Source organism: Psammomys obesus, unplaced genomic scaffold (assembly GCF_907164565.1).
Source record: "Psammomys obesus unplaced genomic scaffold, mPsaObe1.curated_primary_1811, whole genome shotgun sequence".
Classification (NCBI taxonomy): Eukaryota; Metazoa; Chordata; class Mammalia; order Rodentia; family Muridae; genus Psammomys; species Psammomys obesus.
The window spans coordinates 18,468,694-18,481,809 of record NW_026595981.1 but is presented as its reverse complement, the minus strand read 5'-3'; the positions used below and the strand labels follow the sequence as shown (position 1 = coordinate 18,481,809).

Sequence of the window (13,116 nt, the reverse complement as noted above, 5' to 3'; positions counted from 1 at the left end):
AAATAAGCAGATGGAACTAGCTATCAGAACACGCAGAGAAAAACTCACTGAGGCAGAGGTAAGCAGATTTCTTTGAGTTTTGAGGCCATCTACCTATTAAGTTCCAGGACAGCCAGGAACACATGATAACACTCTGTCTCAAATAAAACAAAAGTTAAATTAATTTAAAAATAGAACAACAAAAACTCATTGAGATTCCATCTTATTCCAGTTTGCATGGCAATCATTAAGAAAACAAATAACGACCACTAGTGAGAATGAACAAAAGGGAACCCTTATATTCTGGGGCAGGAATGCAAACTAGCCCAGCCTCTGTAAAAATCCACATGGAGAATTCTCAAAAAACTAAAAGTCTACCATATAACCCCACTATATCACTCAGAGGTATTCACCCAAAGAACTCCAAGGTGATCCACCACAGAGACATTTGCACATCAATTCTACTCAACACCGTTAACAACAATAGCCGTGGAGCCAACCAGGTGTTCAACAATATAAATAAGGGAAATGGGAAGTACATCCATCAAAGGGGAAAAAGGTAACAAAGGGATGGAAATATAGTTCAGAAGATAAAGTGTTCACCAGGCAAGTGTGAGGATCTGAGTTTATATCCCATAAAATGTTTATATCCCATGGAAAGCCAGGCGAGGTAGTACATGTCTGCAATTCCAGTGCTCCTAAAACAGAAGCAGGAGATATCCGGAAGCTTGAAGACCGTCAGTGAACAGTACAGATAAAACAGGACAGAAGGTAAGGACTGACAGACAACCTCAACTCTCATGCTATCGCACACACGTTCTTGCACTCCCACACACAAATACATAATATGTCATACAGGAGAGGGAGGTGTCCTCTTTACATAGGTATAAAGTCTGCTAGATGGGGTGGCACACACCTTTAATCCCAGCCCTCAAGAGGCAGAATAGAGCAAATCTGAGTTCAAGGCCAACCTGGTCTACATAGCCAATCACAGACTATCCAGAGCAACACAGTGAAACCCCTATTTAAAAACAAACACACACACACACAAATAAACACTATCAAGAAATCATATTACAGATACTGAAGAGCTGGTTCAGTGATTAAGAGCCCATGCTGCTCTTCCAGGCGACTAGGATTTGGTTCCCAGCACCTACATGGTAACTCACCACAGTCTATAACTCCAGCTTTGTGAGAGCCAATGCCCTCTTCTGATCTCTGCAGGTACCAGGCACACCAATGGTGGACATACATACAAGTAGGCGAAGCACTCATAATATATAAAATATAAAATTAAAAGTGTTAAATGAAAAAATCAAGTTGCAAGAAAAATACTGAGAGCACAAGCCTAATTTATCTCAAAAATATAAAAACTGTAAGCATGTGCTATCAATACGCACATATAAAAGCTAAGGTCTGTCCTGGGCATAGTAGCACAAGCTTGTTATTCCAGCTACTCAGGAAGTTGAGGCCCTTTACTTTTTCCTTATTCTGAAACATTTAAATATCAATGAGTATTTAATAAACACTGTGTGTTGATGACTTAAAAGAAGACACATAAAATATAAGCTTTAAACACCACCATTTTCAAATGGTGTTTTTTTTATTAATTTTAATGCTCATCACATATAAGCATCTTGGTAACATACAACACAATGAATGTGCAATAAAAGCCGGCCCTGCTGTTGTATGCCTACAATTCCGACATTCAGGAGGCTGAGAGAAGGGCTGCTTTAAATTCAAGGTCACCCTGGATACACAGTGAGTTCTAGACCAGCCCTGACTAAAGTGAGACCTGTCTCCAAAATAAAAGGAAACAAATTTCCACAAAGAAATATTTCTATCTTCTTTTCTCCAAACAAAAGTTTAAAACAAATGACAAGACCAAGTCTATCCTTATATGATTTCACAGCATCGCAAACCTACTGAAACTTTTTTCTGAACCTATCAAATCAGGATACATGTGCAGGGAGAAATGTACAGGCAAAAACTACAAGTATGAGAGAAATTCCTTCTGTTCTGTCACAAGCAAAAAGAGTATGGAACCACAATGCATAATCTATTTTTGTTTTTAATTTCTGCTATAGTATAAAATTATCTCAAAAAAATTTTTTTAACTTTACTATTTTAAAATTTAATTTCCTAAGAGGAATAAGACAGCAGGAATATGGTGTAGCTACTATTGAGATTCAAGCTCGTAAAGACCAAGGAAACAGGAATAATTCCTGAACTTTCCCACACACAGAAGAGGATGGAAGACTCTCAGCAAGAATGCTGGCTCTGTTTAGTTTCCTGCTCTGTATGCTAAGCACATCCTCTAAGAATGCAGCACAGGCTGACCACTGCCTTTACATACCGGGTCCTGCCAACGTGAGCTTCTCACAGTGGGTCTATAGAAATATTTCACGTCATAATTTTGTAAAATGATTCTCTAAAAAAAATTACTAAGTAGGTACAATCCAGTCCTTGTAATTATTTACAATTGTTTTTCTCAGTTCTAAAAGTCATATCCTGCCAACAATCAACAACCCAGAATACTATTCAAAGGGAGCACTTTTGGGGGAATATATACATACATGTGGAGAGGCAGCTATAAGCAAATACATTACCCTATTCACAAACTTCTTATGCTCATTTTTAAAAAAGATTTATTTATATAGCTTTCTGTCTGGATTTGTGCCTGCAGGTAAGAGGGCACCAGATCTCATTATAGATGGTTCTGCGCCACCATGTGGTTCTGGGAATTAAACTCAGGACCTTTGGAAGAACAGTCAGTGCTCTTAACCTCTGAGCCATCTCTCCAGCCCCTCATGCTCATTTTTTTTAAGACCTTGGTTGGTTACTCATTACAGCATTGCTTATAAGGGCAAAACCTAGGAAAACTAAGGTGTCCCACTCAACGATTGCAGTTAAGAACGTGATTGATTCCCTCCCCTGCCCATCTTCTAGGATTCTGGTGTCTCCATTTTTCTCTTTTCTCTTTTGTTGTCAATTCTCCTACTGAATTCTTCTAGGCACACAAAAAATTAGTCTTTCCCATTTGCTTTTCCTCCTCCCCTGCCCTCTCCAACTCCATCCTTTTATCTCCTCCTGCCACTCTAGCTTTCTTGAACAGGCTATTCTCCATTTGAGTCACATGTACTTCTCTTATTTGCTGTGCAACTCAAAGTGCTTGAACCTACATCTATAAATTTCCAAATCTGCCCGTCCTTCATGTTCTCCTGACTAAGGCCCAGACACCCATGCCTGCTAGCTCAACTTGGGTAGGCCTTTATTATTCTTTCAGGAACTGACACACAAGTTAGGCTACCCTGCTGACTGGATATCCTTTACCCTGCTGCAGCTCTTACTCTAAACCAGGCTATCACCACACAGAGATAACTCTGCTTGCTCTGTCCTCTCTGCTGTCTGTTCAGTCTGACCTGTGCAGAGAAAGGAAGGCAAGATAAAGCACTGCTACACGATAGTGCTGAGAGTACGGTTTTTTTCGGGGGAATTGCTTTTTTTTTTTTTTTTTTTTTTTTTTTGCAAATTTCTACTTTATTTATACATAATGTCATTTGGTTAGATGAAAAAGCTGGCCTTGGGTTCAAGGTATAGGTCAGTGGTAAAGAATTTGCTTAGTATGAATAAGACCCTAGGTCCAAACCCCAGAACCACAGGGATGGAGTCAGGGTAGAGGAAAAATTCTCACTTGAACATTTTTACTCATTCTCATACTTAGCACTTCTATGACTCATTTTAAAAAAGGAAAAAAAAAAAAAAGCTGCTTTGCCCATTTGCTTTATTTTTAGCAATTCAGTTGAAGTTCTACAGTAAGAGAGTTCAGTTAATGATAAAATATAAAACTTCCATTTTCCTCCTTGTACTTGTCTCAAAATTTTGCTTTGAGGATATTAATCCAGTGTCAGCAATGGTGCAGAGGGGTACTGAAGGAGAAGGCCAGCCTGGGCAAGACCCTGGAGGAGCAGGAAGAAAAGAAAGAAAAGAAGAAAGGGTAGGGGCTGAGGGAAGGGACACAGAGCCAAGAGGAAGGCTTCATGTAAACTGTGGTTCTTGGGGTTGGTCTTGAAAGGGCATGTTTGTGGCAGTAACTAAGGCAGGGTAAAACTTTAATATAATCCAGAAATGCAACTGGGTGTAGAAAACCTAGAGTTCAGGAAAGGAGTCATGGCTGGAGATAAACTTGGGAACAGCAATGTTCAGACATGGAACTTGAACCAACTAGATTAGGAAAGGTGCAGCAGTTTAAGTATTGACTCTCCAGTATTTAGAGGACTCAAAAGAAGTGAAACTAACAGAGAAGAAAGAGCAAGTGGGAGATGAAGCCATTCTACCATGCAAACTGAAGGAAGCCTTTCAAGAACCTGAATATACTCAAATCGATAAATGATTTAAAAAAAAAGGCAAGGTGAGGACTGAATTTTCCACTAAGGTTTGCAAGTAGAATGTCTGGGGTCAGCTTAACCAAAGGTATGTTGGTGCTTCAGAAAGGTATGAGAGGAAAAGGATAAAGAGAAACTACTCCCCAAACATTCCCAACTATGGCCCCAATACACAGCATTGTTGTTGCTATTGTGTCTTCCTCATATAACTTCTTTTGTAGAATATTCCCACTTACTTGCCCATTCCCACAATTACCCCAAAATAGCATCTTTCTCTACAAATTATTCTCTAACCTTTTTACTATGATTATCACATATTAATAAATAGATTACACTGTAACATCTTCATAGTTGTATATATCTTTTTTTCTCTCTTTTCTTTTTTATTTCTCTGTATAGCCCTGGATGTCCTGGATTCACTTTGTAGACCAGGCTGGCTTTGAACTCAGAGATCCACCTGCCTCTGCCTCTAAAGTTCTGGGATTAAAAGCAAGCGCCATCACACCCAGTTTTACTTTGCTTTCTTTATGATACAAACAATACTTGAAATTCTATCATTTACTTGTCTACCTCTGAAAAAGTGTATTAGGAAATATGTTAAAAAAAAAAAAGACTTAGGGGCTGGGGAGATGGCTCAGTAGTTAAGAACACTGGCTGTTCTTCCAGAGGTCCTGAGTTCAATTCCCAGCAACCACATGGTGGCTCACAATCATCTATACTGAGATCTAGTGCTCTCTTCTGGTGTGTAGGCAGAACACTGTATACATAATAAATAAATACATAATTTTTTTAAACAGTTTTAGGTGCACAACTCTCAGAAACTCTCAGGATTCTTGCAACATTGACAGATCTCTCACACCAGGATATTTTCAACACATCAAAAAAAGAAGGTTTAAAACTTTAACATCATCAGCAAATCTCCTTTGTACATTCTTCCATCAAAGTTTTTTTTGCCTCCTATTACACTGTTTAAAACTCATCATGTGATTTTTACCATAGAACATTCTCATATTAATCTTACTTCAAAAAAAGTGGTAGGCCTGTTGTTGTGGCACACAGCTTTAATCCCAGTACTTGGCAGACAAAAGCAGGCTGTTCCCTGTGAGTCTGAGGGCAACCTGGTCTAAAAAGCGAGTCCAGGACAGCCAGAGCTATTACCCTGTCTCGAAAAACAAAAAACAAAAAAATGTTCTAGCAAAATTAAAGTCACTTATAATCATGACCTTTGATTATTCTTTTCACAGTGAAGTCAAAGCATGGCCTAAACATAGCTAGGTCGTTATCGAAGTTCTCAGGAGAAATGAGAAAGACTGCGGCAACCATGTAAAGAGTTGGGGAACAGTGAGTAGTACACACCGGCACCATCCAGGGCATAAGCACGAGTGAACACACACACACACATGCCAACACGCCAGCCTCCTCCACTTCCTGTCTCATATGAAAACCAAGATGAGAAGCTCAAATGATAGTGTTCTCTTCCTCTCCCCTTCTCTGTCTAATGTTGAGATAGGATCTCACTCTGTAGTAGAGGTTGTCTTCAAAGGCAGCCTATGCTAGCTACATCGATTGCAAATCAAATTGACTGAAAACCTCCTGCTTCAGCCAACCTATTAGCTACAATTATAGCTGCATGCAATCATGACTACCTTAAAAACATTTTTGAATGGCCAGGTATGGTGGCACATGCCTGTAATCCCAGCACTCAGGGAGGCAGAGGTGGGCTGATCTCTGTGAATTCGAGGCCAGCCTGGTCTACAAAGCCAAGGCTACACAGAGGAACCCTGTCTCAAAACAAAACAAAACAAACAAACCCAAAATAAAACATTTGAGTATTACCAATGTATCTCTTCTTAGAATACCTTATTAATTACATTTATCAATTATTCACTGAATTGTTCTAGATCAAAATATACTCTCTAAAAAGTTAACACTAGGTCTTTTTAGCTAAACACAATCCATTTTATAGATCACTTTCATAAAGTAGTTTTAAAGAAGGAAAAATGTATTTTCTTTCAGTGAAATTATAATTTAGTGTGCTGGGCACACCTGCAATCCTACCACTTTGAAGGAAGGCTGAGGTAGGAGGACTATATTGAGTTCAAGGTCAATCCGGGCTTCATGTGAGACTCTGGTTCTCATTAATGAGAAATATAATAAAGTAAAGCCCTACTAAAGTGTGAACCAAGGATTTTTAGATGGCAGTAATTTTCAATTAAATAATAGGAAGGGCTGGAGAGATGGCTCAGTGATTAAAAATACTTGTGGCTCCATGAAGATGACCTGGGTCCCATTCCTAGCACCCACACTGAGTGGCTTACAACTACCGGTAACATCAGTTCCAGGGGATTCAGTGCCCTCTTATAGCCTTCACAGGCACTGCATCCAGGTGGGACACATATAGACAACAAGCTGGTACACAGACACATGAAATTTTGATTATGCTCCCAGCCCAGAGTTGAGGATTAGCAAGATGGTTCAGTGGCTGAAGTGCATTCAGTATAAGCCTGACTACTTGAATTCTATTCCTAGAACCTACAGTGAAAAAAAGAATTCCCAAAAGTTGTCCCCTGACTTCCACAGATGTGCCCCACCACCAACAATACTACTAAAAATAAATTGCTAGACTTTCTGGATATAAGATCCAAAAAGCAGTAACAAACAACAACAAGAACACCCTAAGTTGATCCCCAGTACCACAAAAACAAAATAAAAATAAAAACCAAACACGAACAAACAAAATCCCAATTAGGTCCACAAGTCACTGCACCCTAAGTTCTAGATTCACATTACATAGACTAAATATAAAATTCTTGTCATTAGTATACTAGGGCAAGATTGTGCTGGTATAGTTTTATGTCAGCTTGACATGTTAGAGCAATCAGAAAGGAGGGAGCTTACATTGAGAAAATGCTTCCATTAAAATCTGGGTATAGGCAGGGTTGTAGGGCATTTTCTTAATTAGTGATTAATGTTGGAGGGCCCAGCCCATTGTGGGTGGTGCCATCCCTGGGCTGGTGGCCCTGGGTTCTATAAAAAAGCAGGCTAAGCAAGTCATATGTAGCAAACCAGTAGGCAGCATTCCTCCATGGCCTCTGCATCAGATCCTGCCTCCAGGTTCCTGCCCTGACTTTCTTCAATGATAAAGTGATGTACAACCCAAATAAATCCATTCTTCCCCAAGTTGCTTTGGTCCTGGTGTTTCATCATAGCAATAGTAACCTTAACTAAGCTAAAGATGTAACAGTATTTGGTTTTGTTTTTCTATATAACTTAAAATTAACTAGCAAAACCATACAACCTGGAAAGAGCTCATCTAGGTTTTGTTTGTTTTTAAGATAACCTTCAAATTAAACTGTATATAAACTATTATATTTTTTAAATTTAGGTTTTATTTATTTATTTGTGTGGGGTGAGCGGAGGTGAACTGGAGCTGTGGCAGTTGTGTAGAAGTCAGAGGGTAATCAGGAGTTGGTTCTCTCCTTCCACCATGCGGGTCCTGAGTATGAACCCTTGTCGGGGTTAGTGGCAAGCACTCTCACCCAGTAAACTATCTGGCCAGTACTAAACTGGCCAGAAAACCTTTGGTTTTCTGCTATTTCTATTTGAGTAAGAATGATTATAAAACATACTGATAAAGCTTACCTTCAGGCTGGTATGAGAACGTGGTTGACTTAATTCCTGAAATTTCCATTGCTCTGATCCTGGGGTCTCGCCTCCTTTCTGAGTGTCAGGTGTAAGCAATCCATCTCCAGCAGGTAAAGGGAAAATCCCTAATGATATAGGACGTTCTTTTCTATTTAAAGAGAGGAGGAAAAAATTTCATCTTAGTTTTTCATTTGCCATGATTGTAAGTTAGGATCCTGGGCTGTGAAGAGAGTTGTAATCCCAGCTATTTGGAAGATGACAGGAGGATAAAAAGGTCAAGGTCTTCCCCGGCCATGGGAAGCTGGGAAGCTGAGTCTCATTGGTTTGCAATCAGCACTCCTAAATAATACTGTATGCACACCTGAATAAGTATAGACTAAAGAGAAAGGACAGTCTCAAGAGTTTACATTGCCCCAGAAACTAAGAGAAGTGTGGAGAAACTGTTTAGATACTGGTTTCAGCTGGCTGTTTTGGAGTTGTTTAGAGATGATGTCTCAGTATTTAGCCTGGTCTGACCCTGAACTGGAGATGCTCCATCCAGCCTTGGTGGTCTGGTCTAGTAACCATGGAGAAGAGCTGAGTTTTGATCATGTAGGTTAGCAGTCATGAGGAGCAGGCAAAGGCAACCTCCCCAGTCCCTTGTTCCTAGTTCTCCCGATTCCCCAAGCTACAGTGTTTTTAGGGTAGGCTTTCTCTGCCTAAGGGAAAATGAACACACTCTTTGAAACAGGGATATTATTCAACAGTAAAAATTCAAAGAGGGTTTTTTGTTTTTTTTTTTAATCAAAGTTCTGTTTTTCTACAAACCATACTATATTAGTTCCGTTAGGCAAAGTATAGATAAGACAACTACTGCCAGGAAGAAAAGAGCAGCTCTTTTCAAACATTTCTTCACTGAGAGTGGTGGTGCGTACCTACAGTCCCAGCACTTAAGAGGAGTTCAAGGCCATCCTTTACTACAAAGCAAGATAGAGGCCAGTCTGTTTTACATTAGCCCCTGTCTCAAAAACAAAAACAAAACAAAACAAACAAAAAACCCCAAGGCTGGAGGAATGACTCAGTGGATAAAGGCCACTGCCACCAAGGCTGACAAGCTGAGTGCCCTTGTGGCAGGAGGAGAGAAGCAACTCCTCCAGGCTGTCTTCTGATCTCCACAAACACATACACTCTCATAATAAAGAAATAAAAGCAATTTTGAAACAAAATAAACACTAGTCCACTGTTTTAGAAGAAGGTTTTATTTTTTTCTTAATGGACTATACAGTACATATTTCATGTTTATATTTCCAGGCAACAGAACTTGTTTCTTGACATTATTAGCTCTTACTTTAAACTACATTGGTTCTGCTTCTTTGTTCTTAAGTCACTACCCTCTTTTTTTCCCCTCATTAAACAATAGCAAGTTTTTGTTTTTCTTTAATGAAAACATGTTAGCCTGATGTCTATTCCCAATTTTGGAAAACATATTTTGGGAACAGAAATTCCCAAACTACTATTTGACTTTAGTTTCTAACAAGTTTTCATGCCCCAAGTAAAAAAGCAAGCAGGGATTTAAAGTAAAAAAGCAAGCAGGGATTTAATCAGTGTGTCTAATATAAAGCTAAGAAGATAACACAGATTTCATGAGAATCCATCACATGGACTCTAACAAAACTTGAGATATGAGTCAGTCATTAGAATCATCTTCCCATATAAACACCTTTCTACATATATGGAATACTGAACACATTTTAAACAGCTGACCAAAGAGTCTTCTTTAAACCCAAGTTTTACTTCATGTTGCATCGATACAATCCAAAATAACAGTAAAATTCCCATCTCTGTATTTTGCTTTTTTTTTATCACTTTTCAGAGAAACAAATCTCTAGGAAGGAGGAAAATAAGTTGCCTCTCCTTTCTCTGCTCCAGCTCTAGAAAACTATTATCACCATATGTTCCTCTGTGTATTCATCAATTAGATAATTTCTAGGTGCAAGATGTAGAGTTACATAAGTTTGACAGTATTCTACTCTCAAAACAAAATTCTTGGAAGGCAAACACTAGTCTTGAACTTTGTTGGTGTGCATATTTGGTATTGTCTGTATTAAACTCTTCAATAAAGGTAACAAAAAAGTAAACCAAAAAATGGGTAGCTTGTAGAAAAATACCAAGTGGCAGATTCAAATCCCTAAACTAAAACACTTGCTATCATTGCCCAGCCATTTTAATCCCTAAAAGCAAAGCTGGCAAGTATCAGCATCTTTGTTATATTCTCTAGCTAGTAGCTTTAGTTGCATGTACTGATTTTTTGTTGGCTACTTAAATATTAGCCTATATGTATAACTGATTTTGAAAATACACATTTCAAATAGCCTCTTGGCTATACTCAAAGGACTGAGCCAGATGACTGATTTACTTTACCTAATCAAACCAACCAGGAAATAGGAACTGTGTTCCCAGATTTTAGAATTGGAAAAATGATGTTCCAAAACTTTATATAATAGTAACTGGCAGGATTGAGATAAGAACCAGTTCTATTAAAAATGTAAAAATATACAAATAACTGTGTAGTTGATGTACTTATATAATGGACCATATATTTTGCAAATATAATGAAGCACAAAATAATAGCTCACTTGTTTGTTTTTTTTTTTTTAAATCAGTCACTGAGATAAATAGCTTAAGAGGTGCAAACTAATAGATTAAGGAAATTGCCAAAGGCTCCAGGGCTGCATACATGGGACAGTGCAGCTCCAAAGTCTTAGCCAATGCATGGCAGTGCTTTTCCGACAAAGCCTAAGTCTAAAGCAGCCCTTAGTATTAGTCGTATATTAATATTATATATATTTTTGAGTCTACAAGTTTTTAATTTCCTTACATCCTAAGTACACACAAACTTGTGCACAACTCTTTTCTGTACTAATATATACAAAATAGTCAGATTGTTCCTCATTTTTATACTTCAGGAAAGTGAACAGCACTGAAAGGGAGACTGTTCCTGTAGGGCTCAAGGCCAGCCTAGACTACATGACCTTTAAAAAAATAAATAAATAAGGAAAGAAAATAAATGATCAAGTACCTAGTTTTAGACCATACAGGAGTGTTAAAATAGAATATGAACTGGCCTATGAATAAAAACAACCACAGAAAAGGAACTACTTCCATTTTTCTGCCTAAATCTGAATTGGGATTTTACTGAACAACTCAGACACTTTTGAGTTCGTGAGATAATAGACAAGAAAGCAAACCTAACAGTTAAGATGTGGAAGGTGGTTCACACAGGCCACAAGCAGAGAAAATCAGCAAAGCTGCACAGGCTGATGACCACCCCCACAAGCAGGCATGGGTATTTGTCACACAGGAGTACAAAGAAAAGAAAGCACGACATCTGACCAAACAATAGTGAATAGGCTTTGTAAAGCTTTCACAACTTTGATGTGAGAATAATGAAGGAAAGGCATTCTATTCTTGTCTTAAGAATTTAGATTTTTTTTTTAGCTTAAAATATATTTTATATTAGCAGGAGAATATGTATCGGTCCCCATAAGCTGAAGTTAAAATTATAAAACTGAGAGTAAACCTTCATCAGGCAAAGGATAACTCACACAAAATTAACCTATATTCTGTGGCTAACCACTTGCAACACCCAGCATAAAAGCTATTTGTCCCTCAAATAGCTCAGAAGCTAAACCCAGAGCCATACAAACTTGGATCCAATACTCAGCTCCTGCTCTTCTTACTCTTCAACATTCAGACCATACTGACCTTATATTTACAAGTACAACAGAGAATCCTTTTTTTTTTTTTTTTTTTTTTTCGGTCTGTAATTTCCAAACACAAAAACAGGGTTCCATTCAGGAACCTATAAAATAATAGCCATCCTAGCTTGAGGCCGTTTTCTATTGTTTGAATCTGCAACAGAAATGGTTACAAAGCAGACCCATGGTGCTAAGAATGGAAAAAAAATCCAAAACCCAAAACCCAAAACCAAAATAAAGCCCACAGCGAAGCAGGAAGCTTCCAAGAGAGACTGGATGGAGTACCTGAGTATCCTTGGTAGGTTCTGCGTCAGCGCTGGCACACCGGTAGAAATAGAAAAGTGCACAAGCAGCAAAACGGAGAGAGACACTAAGATAGCAGAATTAATGACCACCGCCCCGCCAACAAAGCCAAACACAAACAGCAGCATGCATCCAGGATTCATGGCGCTGTGCTGGCATGGTGAAACGTCCGAACCAGGAGGCCTACACGGGGGCCAACGGGGTATCTTTGTAGTGAGGATCTGTCATTCAGCTGCTGCCACAAAAACAATGCCATCAGCAGCAGCTTTCCACTCCATCCTGCAGCGGCTCCCAAGTGATGACGTCATTCCGCTCTCCCCATCTCATAAGCATAGAGCTGCTGCTCCTAGCATTTATGCAGCAACCCAGAGGACAGCCAGCCTATTAACTACGTTCCTCTCCACTAAGAGTCTTGGCTTAGCTCATTGGCTACAATACCTAGAGATCTACATAATTTATTCACACTCCTACATCAAACAGATGGCTAGCTAAGCCCTTTAAACATGGCTCTCTGCAACGAAAAGGACCAATTACACGGAAGAAATGTAATTTTTCAGCATACCCACAAACTGGAAAACTTCAAACCTACTCTGATTTCCAACCAAGTATCAAAAAATAATTAAAATCCTGCAATATGCTGCTTATAATTTATGAAGCTCATTCTTTAACCTTTCCAGTGGCATTTCTATTTTTGCATGCTATTCTTTCCTTTCCCTGAGAGATTTTTGGGGCGCCGGCTAACTATTGTTTCCAGATTAAAAACAGGAAAGACAAAAGCAAAAAGATGGATTACTGATTCACATTTTGTCAGGCAAAAGTATATAACAAAGCTTACCTAATTCTACTATGAGCTGTAGCCTCTAGTTGATCACTCCCTGAGAGCTGATGAAGTTTGGTTCTTTCTAAGTGTTCCATATAATTATGGATCATCTATTTTGAGAAAGAAAAAAAATAGATACAAAATTTAACGCTATCACCTAAAATAAAACACAGAATTAGAACAAAGGAAACATTTTGGTACAACTTTCTTACAAGATTACTCAATTTTATGTAAAGGAATAAGTATT

General features: G+C 38.6%; 1 protein-coding gene across 8 annotated transcripts in view; it reads right to left on the bottom strand.

Moving 5' to 3' along the window:
* Positions 1-13,116, bottom strand: part of Spag9 (sperm associated antigen 9) — a 122,403-nt gene that overhangs the window by 66,823 nt on the left and 42,464 nt on the right. For 5 of the 8 annotated variants that reach the window (XM_055619852.1, XM_055619855.1, XM_055619853.1 and 2 more), the window contains exons 4-5: positions 12,885-12,979; positions 8,007-8,157 (exon numbers count right to left, since the gene is read on the bottom strand). In XM_055619852.1, the coding sequence (XP_055475827.1) occupies positions 8,007-8,157; positions 12,885-12,979 (246 nt within the window). Of the gene's footprint in view, positions 1-8,006; positions 8,158-12,031; positions 12,356-12,884; positions 12,980-13,116 lie in introns of those variants that run through there. The other 3 variants (XM_055619858.1, XM_055619859.1, XM_055619860.1) reach the window with 2 other exon arrangements.